The 15435-nt window shown below is 32.4% G+C and overlaps 1 protein-coding gene across 2 annotated transcripts; it reads right to left on the bottom strand.

Moving 5' to 3' along the window:
* Positions 1–9907: 9907 nt before the first annotated feature.
* LOC134229411 (interferon regulatory factor 2-like) lies at positions 9908–14756 on the bottom strand. Of its 2 annotated transcripts, none has more exons than XM_062711169.1 (8): positions 14081–14756; positions 11461–11631; positions 11167–11261; positions 10971–11070; positions 10611–10712; positions 10476–10516; positions 10151–10349; positions 9908–10016 (listed from the first exon to the last, which is right to left on the bottom strand). In XM_062711169.1, exons 1-8 carry the CDS (start codon positions 14313–14315, stop codon positions 9967–9969), a joined length of 993 nt encoding a protein of 330 aa, XP_062567153.1. In that variant the 5' UTR covers positions 14316–14756; the 3' UTR covers positions 9908–9966. The 2 variants fall into 2 exon arrangements, with proteins under 2 accessions (XP_062567153.1, XP_062567151.1); XM_062711167.1 differs by having other exon boundaries at positions 10971–11073; positions 14081–14754.
* Between the last annotated feature and the right edge of the window lie 679 nt (positions 14757–15435).

Genomic DNA, 15435 nt, shown 5'->3' with positions numbered 1-15435 from the left:
TTGATTTAGGCAGGTTTTAAGAGACCAGTTTCTATGTTCAAATCAGGGTCATTTTTAGCGTTTAAGGCATGATTATTGTTTTGTTTCTAATTTGTGAGTAATGGGTTCTAGATACAACTTAATGTAGACAAAAATAAAGCAGAATAAATTTGTTGGAAGTTTTATTTTACTTTTAGCAAGGCAGATTTCTTTTGACAGTACAACTGGCATTCCACGAGTGTAGAAGGAAGATAATTGTACGGAGGACTCAGGTTCTCTTATAAAGGTTTGAGGCTTATTTGCTGTTCGTCTGTTTGACAATTTTCACTTATTTTTGGACGCTTCAGTTTCAATGAAAGGCTGCTGTCAGATGTAGAACTAGGCTCGGCAGTTACACGTATTGAGCTATCGAGGATCTTTTTGTATGGGCATATACTGCTACAGGGGAACCTCAGTTTGTTCACTGATTTCTAGGACCCACAATGGGAAACAAAGCCGCGACATAAGGATTATTCCCAAGGGGATAACCATTCGATTTGGAAGAGGAGAATGTTGACCCAGATTATATGATTTTTTTTTTCCAACAATCTAGTGGAATTCCCATGGGTATATATTGCACCCTTTTTTATATTGATATGAAGCCAAGTACATTCAAAAACTTCTACATGAAAGAAAAGTCAACATTAAGAGCACGACGAATATCGACGGTGTCGTATCTATAAACAGTATTCATTTTCTTTCCAACACGTGCATGTGGAATTTATGTCTACCTGTTGATTCGATGCACAAGAACATCTCTTATATCTAGGTACGAACAACTCCGGAAACTAGGCATGCTCGATATAATGACCTTGTCAGCATATTACATATAGTATATATCATAAGTCGGTTGTTGACTGATGGTTTTCATACAAATTGTTAGGTCATTACTTTAACGCCGAATTTTCGTATTTATCCGTTTACCCGGTCATGACAAGAAGCATGCGCACGGCGGACGTGGGGTGCTTTCCTCTCCACGGCACCTGATCCCACCTCCTATGTTTGCTCTGCTCCTGATTATATTATTTTAATGGGTTTGAGCATGATTACTTTTTGTTATCTTCTTATTTAATTCCATTCCCTTACATGCAAGACAATGTTCATGTGTAACAGAGAGAGAGATCTTCTCAGGAAAAAACAAATGGCAAGCGTAAAAGGAGGGGGAGGGGAGCTTTGTTTTAACTCACAAAAATCTATTTCTGTGTGGGATGGAAGAGGAAGGGTAAGGTTAGGTAGATACCAATGCTTACTGTGTCATTATTTTTTTATCTTACCAGTGGACGATGGGTAATTTGTTTTCAAGGACTCTTTATTTCTAAAATCTATCAGTGCCGCTAAAGAAGCAAACGGTCATCACCTTACTTCGCGACAGCAGAATGAAACGCAATACAGCAAGGTACAGTACTGAGTACTGCACGACTTTGACTTGCTATAGAGATGCACAGTGGTCAGAAAAAGACGTCAAGTTGTCTTGGGGGGTCAAAACAAGGTCAACGATAAATATCAAATTATTGGTTGGTTGACAGTTTTGTGGATACAAATTAAGGTTTACCTCTTGAAATATTTACTGTCTTAGACTTTTCAAAGCCATTAATAAGTGATTGAAGGTGGAAGACATCTTTTGTTGTTGGGGTGAAAAGGTCATTGTAAAATTATTGGTTTCAATGATCATACAAAGAGAGGAGGGTAAAATTATGAGCAATATACGTTGTGAAAAGATTTGCTTCTCTTTATAGCACTTCAAATGCCTCGGATCCAGGAATTTGTAGGAAAGCGTCAGAGAGATCAGAAAGGTGTGATTCACCTTGTGATAAGATTACGATTTCCAGAAAATCAATCGGAACTTACTAATGTTTCTGACCAACGACGTTAAGTTAACAGAAAGGGGTTTTAACAAACATGACCAAATGTTTGGTAAATTTGGAATAATAATGTTAAGAAATGATGATAGACAAATCTACCCGGGCCAAATATCTGCTTCCCATGCAGTGTATCCATTTATTCAGCGACAATATGATACAATTTATACGCAGAGTTTCAATATATGTGCTTTGAAATAAAGCCTCACATTGGATATTGGAGCACAGGAGTCTGAAGTTTTTATCGTAAAAAAACGGAGGGAAAGTGTTTTTTTTTGTTGAGGGTGGGAATTTTTTCCCGTTTTTTTTTTACGATAAAAACTTGACTCCTAGCTGTGATTGGGAATGGATATGCATGAAAAGCGGGTCATAGTGGTACATAGATACACTGGCGCTTGTTTTGTTTGTTGTTTTGAACATATATTATTGATTCAATCAAAAGGATTGGAAACAAGTTCTGTACAACTTAATTACTGAGCTAGGTTTTTTTGAAAGGGGGGGGGGGTCTTCGCCTCTCCTTTTGTCACCAAAAATATACATACATATACGAAGATTATGGAATCAATCTTTTAGTTAAATATTGCATTTTTAACTCGTCCCACAGACCCTTGACTTGTTGGGTATCTTGATCTTTCCTAAAACCCCAGATCCGCCACTATTGAAGATGCACATATTGTGAGAAACATCGAGTACGTCAAGTTTGATAGAGATTCATTTGCCAAGAAATGAAATTCGACTCGGATGAGAATTACTTTGACTCGGGTGAGCACCACTATCCTCTACGCCCCCTTCATTCAACAGTTTTAGCCAATAACTTTTTAATCCCAGAATACACTTGTTATTTAAAACTTTAATGTACAAGTATTACAAAACATTCTGCGATTTTTATAAGGAAAGCCTAATCATATTCGCAAGGTACGTTCCCCATGAAAGTGAAACGACTTGGTGCACAGATCGTTTTTATTTTCAGTATTCAAATAATATAAGTATTTGTGGAAAATTAAATAGTTATATCTGCCTCTTGTTTATAATCACAATAATACTCACGGTCAATCTGTTTATTAATCCTTAACTAACTCTCAGAACATGCCGATTGGTCTTCCTCGGGTCTCTTGGAATATTCTAACTTTCGTTTTGACTTGGTTTTCCTCCTCAATGTTAAACAGGAAAACGACTTTCATTTTTGCATATATTTTTTCCTAATCTATTTTTGAGTCCTGAAGATGCATACAAATTTATATGTAGAAAACGAGATTTCTTGAGCCTGCGATATATCGGCATTAGTATCCACGAAGCTGTATGAAAATCATATGTGTTAGCAATTACATGTTCTAATAATTATGTTCCCCAAACGAAGTTGGGGAACATATTGTTTTTACTCTGTTTCTTATTATTATTATTATTATTTTTCTTCTGAGCTAGGAAAAATTTTGTCCTTTGATCTTGTAAAATTTACACATTAAAATTATAACCTTTTTAGGGTTAGTAGGCATGTTATGTAGAGTTGCCAAACAAAGGTCATTTTGCGCGCACGTGCTTGCAAGAGCGCGCACGTGCAATAGGTGAAATTACCAATAAAATGGATATTGCCGTAACTTTTCTCTTTTTTGATGAAATTTTTTGATATAATGTAAGGATACATTTTTAGTATAAACAAGATAGCATGGTCACAATAGCAAAAAAACGCGCATGCACGTGCGCTTCGCTCTGATTGGCTGAAACTAAAGTCTCAATAACTTTCTTGTTTCTTGTCATAATCCTTTGAAATTTTGAACATAGTCCTACATTATGAAGATCTACCGCATGATATATAAGAATTTTCATGAAAGCATGCGCATGTGCGCGTGCTGCAAGCTGATTGGCTGAAACTTTAAATGGCAATATCTCCTTTGTTTTTTGACGAAATTCTTTGAAATTTAAAATATATTCATGCATTATGATATCCTTCGAAATGATATAGAAAAAGAATCATGAAATCACGCGCATGCACGTGTCTCTCTCTTGGCATAAACTTTAAATTGCTATTTCTCCTTTGTTTTATGACGAAATTTTTTGAAATTTAAAATATAGTCATGCATTAGGATATCCTACAAAATGATATAAAAAAAAACATTAAATTACGTGCATGCACGTGTGCTGCAATCTGATTAGCTGAAACTTTAAATGGCTATAACTCCCTTGTTTTTCAACCAAACAGGATGGGATTTAGAACATAGATAGATGTAAAGGACTCCTACAAGAAGGTATGATCATCATGCACGTGCACGCACGTGCGTGCATTTGAAATGAGTATATTCAAAATGAAAGAAAAAGTGAGCTAGCTCACATACCCCACGCTCCCCCATAACTTGATGGTGAAACACATAATGAAAGGCACAGTGCACTTTAAATACATAGTTTAGATCAAAAAGGGCAATAATTGCAAAAAATCTTCACATCAAAATGTCTTGCATATGAGGACATTTAAATGTGGAATATATATATATATATATTATGGAATCAAAATTTCTTGACAATATACAAATCCACACATTTATTTGAAGTGTGTGTGTGTGGGGGGGGGGTGTTGAGAAATTTTCTTGAATAAAAGGCAAAACTCTTTCGGATAAAATAATGGAATATGTCCCAAATATCAGCATAGGTTGACGAAACTATGTACAACAGTTTAAGAGGAGTGGTGCTAACAAACTGTTCATCTCTATATTCAAAATATGGCAAAAAAGTCTAAGTTGGAAAGTGTGGAAATTCCTGGAAAAATAAAGGAATCAGAATTTCCTGGTAATATGCACATCTACACATCGTGTACTAAATATCTGCAAAGTTTGACGAAATTCTGTGCAGCCGTTTATGAGGAGTTGTGCTGACAAACTGTTCATCTCTATATTCAAGGTATGGCCAAATTCCTAAGTTAAAAGTGCAGAAATTCCCGGAAAAAATAATGGAATCGGAATTTCCTGGTAATATGCACATTTACATATTGTGTCCTAAATATCTGCAAAGTTTGACGAAATTCTGTGCAGCCGTTTATGAGGAGTTGCGCTGACAAACTGTTCATCTCTATATTCAAGGTATGGCCAAATGCCTAAGTTTGGTGCGGAAATTCCTGGAAAAAATAAGGAATCGGAATTTCCTGGTAATATGCACATCTACACATTGTGTCCTAAATACCTGCAAAGTTTGACGAAATTCTGTGCAGCCGTTTATGAGGAGTTGTGCTGACAAACTGTTCATCTCTATATTCAATATAAATGCCTAAGTTAAAAAGTGTGGAAATTCCTCAAAAAATAAAGGAATCGGAATTTCCTGGTAATATGCACATCTACACATTGTGTCCTAAATACCTGCAAAGTTTGACGAAATTCTGTGCAGCGGTTTATGAGGAGTTGTGCTGACAAACTGTTCAACTCTATATTCAAGGTATGGCCATATGCTTAAGTTAAAAAGTGTGGAAATTCTCGGAAAAAATAAAGGAATCTGAATTTCCTGTTGTTTATGCACATATACACATTGTGTCAATCAAAAGGACCTGCAAAGTTTGACGAATTACTGAGCAGGGGTTTATGAGGAGTTGTGCTGACAAACTGTTCATCTCTATATTCAAGGTATGGCCAAATGCCAAAAAAATACGGAAATTCTCGGAAAAAATAAAGGAATCGGAATTTCCTGGTAATATGCACATCTACACATTGTGTCCTAAATACCTGCAAAGTTTGACGAAATTCTGTGCAGCGGTTTATGAGGAGTTGTGCTGACAAACTGTTCATCTCTATATTCAAGGTATGGCCAAATGCCTATGTTAAAAAGTGCGGAAATTCACAGAAAAAATAAAGGAATCAATTTCCAAGAATATGCACATTACACATTGTGTCCTAAATACCTGCAAAGTTTGATGAAATTCTGTGCAGCCCCCTTATGAACAGTTTTAGCTGACAAACTTTCATCTCTATATTCCCAGAATACACTTGTTATTTAAAACTTTAATGTAAAAAATAAAAACATTCTGCGATTTTTATAAGGAAACCTACACATTGTGTCCTAAATACCTGCAAAGTTTGAAACGATTCTTGGTGCAGCCGTTTTTATTTTCAGTATTCAAATAATATAAGTATTTGTGGAAAATTAAAAACATTATACCTCCCTCTTAGTTACGTATAATCACAATAATACTCACGGTCATTTTTATTACTTTTGGACTGAATGCTTTAATATATAGTATATTAAAATATATAAATAGTGTAGACAAGATGATATGGTCATAATGCACATGCATTCAAATGCGCTTTGCATTTAAAAATTGAATATATTTTTTTCTAAAACGTTTTAAAAGTCAAAAATGCACAAATTTTATGTCTTAATTAATGAATCTTACAGGGATATATGGCACCGAAAGGGAGTTGGGGAGCTGTATGAAAATCATATGTGTTAGCAATTACATGTTCTAATAATTCTATTTTGAAATAAAATAGACATGAAATATATAACGCAATTATGAAAAATAATAAATTGTCAAAATTCAGAAACAAAAGTTTCTTTAATTAAAGGGGGTAAGGGTCCGAAGAAATGTGTATACTAGTAATTGCTTAATAGGGTGTCTACTATTTATTAAAGAATCAAAAGTTTACATTTAATTTTTAAGGCTTTATTGAAAATATTTAGATAAGAAAAATGAGCAATTTTATAAAGCTCTAAAACAATTACAGTCCTTAAGAGGACAAACACACGGTCACCCTGAAAACTGGAGGATTGGATCAGGTGCATAAGAGGAGTGAGCATCCCCTGTCGGCGGTTCACACCTACCGCGAATCCTTTGTATTGATCAGCTAAACGGAACAATAAGCACGAAAACAATAGCTCTACAACTAGTACGAACCATATCAGTCAAAATACGGCCGAACGATTGGCTGTATTTGCTAAAAATTGCAGGGACATGCTATTGCATATCGAATTAATTCGGAGACTCTGTCATTGTAAGAAAAAACCGTCGATGCATCTCAAAATAAAGAACTTGAAGCACGCGTTTATAATATTTCCGAAATGACTTTTTTTACTTTAAATGATGCCAAAAGACCATGGGATCGTAACATAAAGCTGTTTAGCAAGCTTTATGCACTACGGGCCCAAGGCCTCAGCTAAAACTTCGCTTTGTTCGATTTATCTGTATTTAACATACATTTTGCCTTTTAATTGTCAAATTAATACTAAACTCAACCAGTTCTTACAAAGTGTCGAAATCTCTCGCTTCATATTTAGTCCACCATCTGACACTTTCCTCCACGGAATTTATATAAGAGAAAAGTTTTCTCGACATGAGAATAATCAGGGCTCGTTAAATTATATTTTGCTTTTGTTTTTTTTTTTCTTTTCAAATACACTTACATCATTAGTAATGAATTGTCCAGCCGAACTTCAGTTGAAAGAAATTACATGTACATAAATAAAAAAAAAAGAAAAGGAAAATAATTTTTTAAAAAGAGATATATAAGCTGTGATTGACATTCAGGTCATCAGTTTTTGACACACAGTTCATGTAAATAAGACCCTTTGATAACGAATATTTTTACTAAAGATACAAATGTTTTGTGATAAAGTGTACTTTTTAAAAAAAAATTGACGGTATGTTTTATTGATTTAGAATACGTGGGGGGGGGTTAAAATATAGAGTGAAAACTTTATTGAAAAAAAATGATTTATTTCAAGGATATGGTATTTTCTGTTAATTTCTATTTGTGTATGCAATAAATAAATGAATTCTTTTTTTAATTAAGTGATTGTGACATAGGATATTGGATAACCAATTTAAATTGTCAACACCGATTTTAAAGATTTTTATTCACAAAAACAGTTATTTTTTTTTTACTTTCTTTTTTGTGCCAATCCCAGATATTTTCCTAGCGTATTCGCATATTCTCTTTGTAAATGACTCCAATAATATTAGTTTGTTCAACTTTCGTTTCTTATGGTTTATGTAGAATTGTGGATGGTCGACAAGAAGGCACGTGACACATACTTTCATTGTTTATCCAATCAAGATCCTGAAAAACTGATGCTTTTGAACAGCTCCGCCCCCTTTCGTATAGTTTCTTGCAAAACAGAGAACTTGTAGATCTAAATGGTTTATTTATGTGACTCCTAGACGTCGAACATACTAAGTTAATCGCGAAACAAAATACATGAATTTTTATTTTATGTGCAAGAAATACATTCTTTTTTTTCAAATTATGAAATTCGATTTAATCAAATTTTTATAAAATAGTGTCTTTATCTAAGTCCATGGAGACAGCACCACGAGCAGCTGCAGACCGAGCCAGGTGAAAGTACCTTGTAGTCGCCTCAAGCACCTGATGGCGCAGAGAAGATTGAGTGAGTGAGTCTTCATCTAAATGAAAAGTCCGTAGCTTCTGATACAGCTGGTTATTCCCTTCTCGTTGGCTTACTTGTTCAACGGTTTTAAGCAAAGTTAATATTAGAATACACTGAAAATGTTCATATTTTTGAAATTAAAATTCTATCAATTGAATTTATTAGGTCAAACACATATCAATAGCAAAAAAGGAATATAGCATACACAAATATAAAACAAAATAATTTTTAATATTTTGATTGGGTCAAGGTCATTTGAACAAGATCAAGGTCATAGAAAGGAAGCATGAAACACTTCCTTATTGCGTTTAGAAATTAAAAGGTTGTAAATTTTAGTTTTCAGTCTGACCCAAGGACCATAAACGGTTAATATATTATTACCCCAAAAATGTTTGAAAATTTGCAAATTATTTATGCAATATTCAAAATCAAATGTATTGCCAAAATTGTGTTTTTGTTTTGAAAGTTATCTCAAATTATATTCAACGTCTGTTATTGAAATTTTTGATTGAAGTCTGTTCTTGAGACTTGCAGGACATCATGCATTTGTCGATTTGAGTTCACGGTACTATAGTAGCACACATGTTGATTATTTGAAGAAGGTCAAGTCGTGACGTCAGATCAAAAACAAGGGGCATAGCCTTATATCACAGATATGAAAGAAGCTTTGCATTCAATACTTCAGGTTTCTATACAAATATAGGGCTCACTAGAGCTGATCTGATCAAAGCTTTTGATACAGATATGATAGGTCTTTTCTATTTTATCTGAACACAGTATTATCACATTGACTTAACATAAATCTTGTACACTGTTCACATTTTCTCGCGGTTGATCTCTTCTCGATAAATTTAATGATTTAGAAGAAAAAAATCTGTCAATATTTTTATTACCTTGAATATAGAATAACTAAAAAATTAGAATAATTGAAAATAATACACTTTTTACGAATAACCGAATAGGAATACCTGGTAGTGCACCTGACCGATCGATAGTCGAGTACTCGAATACTCGCTGACATTCCTAGTAAAACGGCTGGTGCTCAGATGATTTAGAAATTAGTACAAAGAAACTCGAATCCGTGCTGATTTACTTAGATTCCTGCTAAACACGTCAAACACATTTGTGTTAGCAAAAAGAAAAAACAACCAAAAATAAAAATTGTACACATAAATAGTTTATTGTCATATCAACATCTAATGAACAAATTCTGAGTCATGACAGAATTTAACAATGAGTATGGCACATTATTCGCAATCTTTAAGTGATTAACAATCATTTTAATGATATAAAAAAAAAGAAATTTTCATGCATATGCAATATTAATTTTAATTAATATACAAAACAAATTAATGATATGAAATGACCAATTTCGTACAGACAAATTTCCAAGGTATAATAATTAGAAAACATATGACACTGTTTGACAGTACATGATACTGCAGTGTTACCTTCTGTCTTTTACATATATACATATATTAAAATAAAATGTGCATTGTAAACATGTCTTTAGACACTGCTCAACAGTGTAATGTGTGTGTAATCTCAATGTAGCAATTTGTGCAGAACGAAGTTAATGTCAACAATACTTGAACAACCACTCTCTATTTTTGCTGTAGCTATATTTATTTTATAAATATTAATATTTTTTATTTTTCGTTTTAACCGATAATTTTAACACCATAATCCCAGTCACGTGGTAAACAAATGTTGTGGTCACTTAAATATATTATTGTGTCGTGGTTACCGTTTCCTCGCTTTCTACAACCCAGTCTTTATCTACAAAACAAAAGAAAAGGAATGTTATAAAACCATGATCATGGAAGGACATAAATTCAAGATATTTAAGAAATACATTGTATGATTTTAGCTGAAACTAAGTCCATGTCCCTTTAAAGAAAGTAGTGCATTACCCAGGATGTAGGGGGAGAAGTTTGCAAAATTTGGCAAATTGTCCGTTCCCTCTCCTGGACTGGAGGGGGTAGAGAGGCAGGAGTCTGAAGAGCTGGAAATGTTGGAAGATTCATCGGTCACGGAAAGTTGCGAATATGACGTCATGCTTTCGTCATCACAATTGCTAAGCCGCCTTCTTTTTCTGGTTTGTTGTACAGGCTGTGGGTTGTAAATTACTAACAATTTTACATTGCAAAAATGAGAAGTTCTCTTGTTTCAACTACTGCAAATTGTGATTCTAGTACCTCAAAAGTTGTCATCGTTATCATAGCATAAGAATATTACCTGAGCTTCCGATTGTGTCATTTCTGCCAGATCTTCATTATCTATAAGTAAAAAAAATCTTCACATTATGGCATTTTTTTTAAAAAAGAGAACAAAATTATTTTGTTGAAGAAAGTTGACTTTCTGTTGACGTACCATCCCTCGGGAGAGATTGCTCGGCTGGTCTCTTTCTGGGAATCTGTCTGACAATGCAGCCCGCCATGTGATATTTGTATGTGAACTCGTGAACCAGAGGCTCTGAATAAAAAAAAAGTTTTCATTTATTTCCTGTTTTGTGTCTGTGTAAACCGTTCAAATACATTGTACATGTACAATGTACATATAAGTGTAAAAAAAAAAAACGCTTCGGGAAAAAAAAAATGCACTGAAAATCAAACGGAAAATTCTCCACAAGCCACAAACCACACAGCTTTTCACTCCAAAGCCTTTCTAGCTAAAGAAATATCCATATTGTTACTAGTACTTCACAAAGAAGTATCTGTGATTTATACTCACTTGGAGAGACAGGGGTAGATGGGGGTGCCTCCTCACTGACCCATGTAGAGGACAATTCTTCACTTTTTAATTCTTCCGCCGGAATCATCTCTAGAATTACCTGCTGAAAAATTGACATGAATGTCAAAACAAAGTACAGCTGGAATAAAAAGATCTGAAATATTTTATAATTCCAACAAAAGAGTATAAAATCTACCTCTTTCTCCGATTCTTCGTCCGTTGTGTCCTCAGATTTGTAATTTCTCCGGCATTTTGTTTTTTCTGTTTTCTTTTTGTTAGTTTTTCTGTGGTCTACTAGAATACATTTAAAATTTTGATAAATAAAAAATTTCAATGTAAATTTCATATCATCCTTTATTTATTTACTAGTATCTATTTATTGTAATATTTAATATTTCTTTTATACTATGATGTTTAATTTTTTTTTGAAAATTGTTCGGCTTTGCAGTATTGGGAAGTGCAGATACTTAGTGTTTTTATATATTTTTACCATCTTTTGGTTTCGTCTCCTCCTCCGGCAAAAATTGATATACCCGGTAGGCATGCGCACCCTTGCTTTCTCCCAGTTGTTTGATCTCCATGACGTTTTGGAGACTGTTGAGAGCACACCGGAAGTTTGCCTTCCATTTCTTTGGGTTTGGATCATCGGGATCCCACCGTCCTATAATTAAAATTTTAAAACAACTTTGAAAACTTCTTTGAAAACTATGTTTGGTATGCAGTCCAACTACATTTACTGACTTTTGGTTAAGGAAAAAGCCATAGCATGCATTTTGGGGGGGGGGGGGTTGTTTTAGAATGTCTGGAGAAATTTATACATGTGATTGATTGATTTCCTTATTAATTTTTTTTTGTTCTATTAAAGGGGTTATGAGATTTAGTTTAATAAACATCATTTTAAAAAAATGATTTTATTATAGATGAAAGACGGGGAAATTCATAGACTCATTTTTTTTTTTTTAAATATGTATTTTTAAAATTTTTTTAACTATTTATTTATTTAACTCCCCCCCCCCCCCCCCCCCCCCCCCCCCCCCCCGATGAAAAAAAGCATTTTTTTTTCTTTCTTTACGCTAGGGGAAAAACTGAAATCAAAATACATAAATGTCGAGCAATTTTATTGTTGTAAAACAAAGTAATTTTTTTTTTGTTGTTGTCTGAACGAAATGGTACATTGTCTATATTTGTATTCAATTGAAACTTATAAATATTAATTTGAAAAGACAAAAGATCTGATGTACTTTTTTGTACATAATTAAAATAATCAATTATGCCAGACAAAATATTTCAACCTTTTTTTAACTTTTTTTTTTCCGTTTTAATGATAAAGAATACTTCTTTATTGTTACATAAAGAAAAATATTGTTTTATTGTTTTTATATTATAATAAAATTAATAAGAAAATGAAGATTTCTTTTAAAAATTCTGTTTTGTATAGTGTGGTTAAAAAAAATAAAAATATTATATATTCTTAAGAAAATGAACGAGTATTATGTCAATTTTCCCAGTTTTTGAGATTTTTCTTAGATTTTCGCAGGTTTAGATTTTAAACGAAGAATTAAAAATAAAATAAAAAATGTACGTTTACTTCTGCTCGGAAAGCATGTCGACAAGCATGCGCATAGATATTAAATAACAAATACATCGAAATAGTTACTGTTTTGTCCTCCAACATTCAGCTATCATTTATAGTGAAACATTATATTTCATAATTTTCATAGCAAAATAAATTTCAAGAATTATTTTTTTTAACACGAATTTGTAAAGTTTGGTAAAATACAACTATCCTTTTTTAATATAAAAAGAATTAATTTTATTTATTTAATTTGTATATATTAAAATAGCTCGGAGAACATGCCTTCAAGGTTTCGCGTAAATAATATTAATACTTGTATATAAACAAATTCATGTAATTTTTTGTTGTTTTATAAACCACATGCAGAATGTTGAAATATTCTCCGAAAATAAAACAAAAATAAGGTCAGGAATTAGAAATAAAAATTTTATACCAGGATCGAGTAAAAATTAATCTTTCTAAAACAAAATTATTACAACTTAAAATGTTACAGTGGTGTGGCAATAGCCATGATAAAAAAATGTTCAAATTTGGCTTTAATAAACAAATATTTATCTTAAATATTATAAAAAATCGTTATAATTTAAAAAAATTTTAATTCTTCAATTTTGATACTGTTGAATCGTACAAAAAAAGATAATTAAATATTTTAATAAATTAAAAAAAAAAAAAAAAAAGAATCAATAAAAATGATTTTTCAAATTATTGTAGAGTTTTCACGTGTAAATTTTTAAAATTTTGTATTGGTATTCAACATTTTTTATCCTCATTTTAACATTATTTTAATAAATGTAATAAATGAAGATTTTGTTATAAACAAATGTTTATTTATAAATAGTTGAAAGTTAATTTAAGGAAACGGTTCGTTTCCGAATCCTGTGTGTATCATCTACTGTGTATATATGATGTCTAATTTAAATGAAATAAAGTTTAAACTAAGATGTTAATTTAATTCTGAGGTGTTTTTTTCTGAATCATATGTAATTCAGGTCATCAACATGAACGAAAACAGCATTTTTTATGATGTCAGACTGGAAAAAAAAAACTTGAAAAAACGCAGAAAACTTATGTGCAAAATATTTCCATCTTTAAAAATGTAAATTAATTAAAATTAATTTAAACTCTTTTGTTAAAATGTGCTAAAATATTTCAGATTTGTGTTTCATTATTCGAACAACAAAATCAAAGACATAAATATACAAAGATATAGGATATAGAAATATACAAAGTAAGAAATAAATGACCGAATATAAGTAAATTGGGTTCTCTATGTTGACGTAAATTCACGCACTTGAATGCATTATCAATAAATGAAAATTTATAGAGGTGTGCATTAAATTTTGATGATTAAATAGACGAAAGTTCGGCCTATTCACAATTCAAAATTAAAGTTGTCCATGAAAAAAAATCCTAGTTTAATAAAAAAAATTCTAAAAGGCTGAATCATGTGATATTTGGAGGGTAGGAGGTGGAGAAGGAAGTACTAGGCCCTACTTGACTAAGACTGGACATGTAGAATCAATTTATTACTGACCTGTGTGTTGGGCGTATTTCTCAAAGAGACTGGCGTCTTTTCTGGTGTTGAAGCCGTGTCTAGACCCATGCTTCCAGTTGATTTTAAACTGATCTTTAGGTTTATCAAACCATTCCAGCCCTTGGACGCCACCATTTTCCAACATGTCCTGCAGCCATGGCCGCATTTTCTGCCGCTCAATCGGCCGCTTTTTCGTCATTTTTTCATCTGTCCGTTTATTTTTGTCAAATCCCATTGTAGTTTACCTTAGAAACACAGTAAACAAGTCCAAAAGAAGTCAATGTCCAGAATCAAGAGAGAGAGATAAATAAATAAATAAAATATCACAAAAATATTAATAAAAATAAAAATTTTGACAAAAGTGTCAGCTTCTTTGGAAACGATTCAGAGAGACTCTTCTTAAATCCGTATTCACTACTTTGAATCTTATAGTATCTGGTCGATTTGCTAGCTTGTTTTCAGAAAAGCAAAATCGAGCTGCGATGAATTTCTGAAAACGGCAGTCGATGTATAGCGCAATGCATTGTGTGATATGTTTACATTTACAACGAGTCCGCGTGTCATAAACTTCATGCTGAAAATTTTTGCCATTATATTTCTCTGATTTAGGTAGAAATGAGAATTTCTCAAATCTCTCCAAGTATTTTTCAAAAAGCAAAATGTAAATTTGCCGCCATTATAAAGATATGAGGACTTCCCAAGAATGTATAAATTGACTTTTTCTTGGTATTGAGTCACGTGACTCCCTATGTATGAAGGTTTAACCTAAGGTTAATCTAAAAATATCATATCAGTTAAAACATTCAATGTTGTTCTGTTTTACGTCATTTATTGATTATTAAGCAAACAATTTTAATTTTTATCCTTATCAATGACCAAATGTAGCTTAGAATTAAATATTTTTGCAGATGACATCCTGTTTACATGTATTTTGTTTAAAAATCAATAGTAGGGGGAGGGATGTCATAAGTATAACAATGTGCACTTATCCCATCACCAAAGATAGGTTGGGATTTTTTTTTCTGGGGAAGAAAGAGAAAGGATAAGTATAAGTAAAAGCGATACTCAGAAAAAATGTATACAGTATATCATGTAAATCTGGGTTAAAGTTATGATAATTAAGCATATGGTATGATGATACGAGAGGGGGGCAAGTCGATAATTGCTGAAAAACGTTTAAATTTTCAATTTCGTTTTGGATTATAATGTATGGATATCAAAATTTAATTAAATCATATCATTTTTTCAGAGCGAGACAAATAGTGTGATGGATTTTAAAGATAGTCAGTCATAAGATTTCATATTTGCTTTTATAGATTTCCTTATACCATTGAAGCATAATGATAAAACATATT

This window comes from Saccostrea cucullata, unplaced genomic scaffold (genome assembly GCF_032062105.1).
Source record: "Saccostrea cucullata isolate Sc308-1 unplaced genomic scaffold, CSIRO_AGI_Scuc_v1 ctg368, whole genome shotgun sequence".
Taxonomy (NCBI): Eukaryota; Metazoa; Mollusca; class Bivalvia; order Ostreida; family Ostreidae; genus Saccostrea; species Saccostrea cuccullata.
This window is presented reverse-complemented; position numbering and strand designations above follow the sequence as displayed.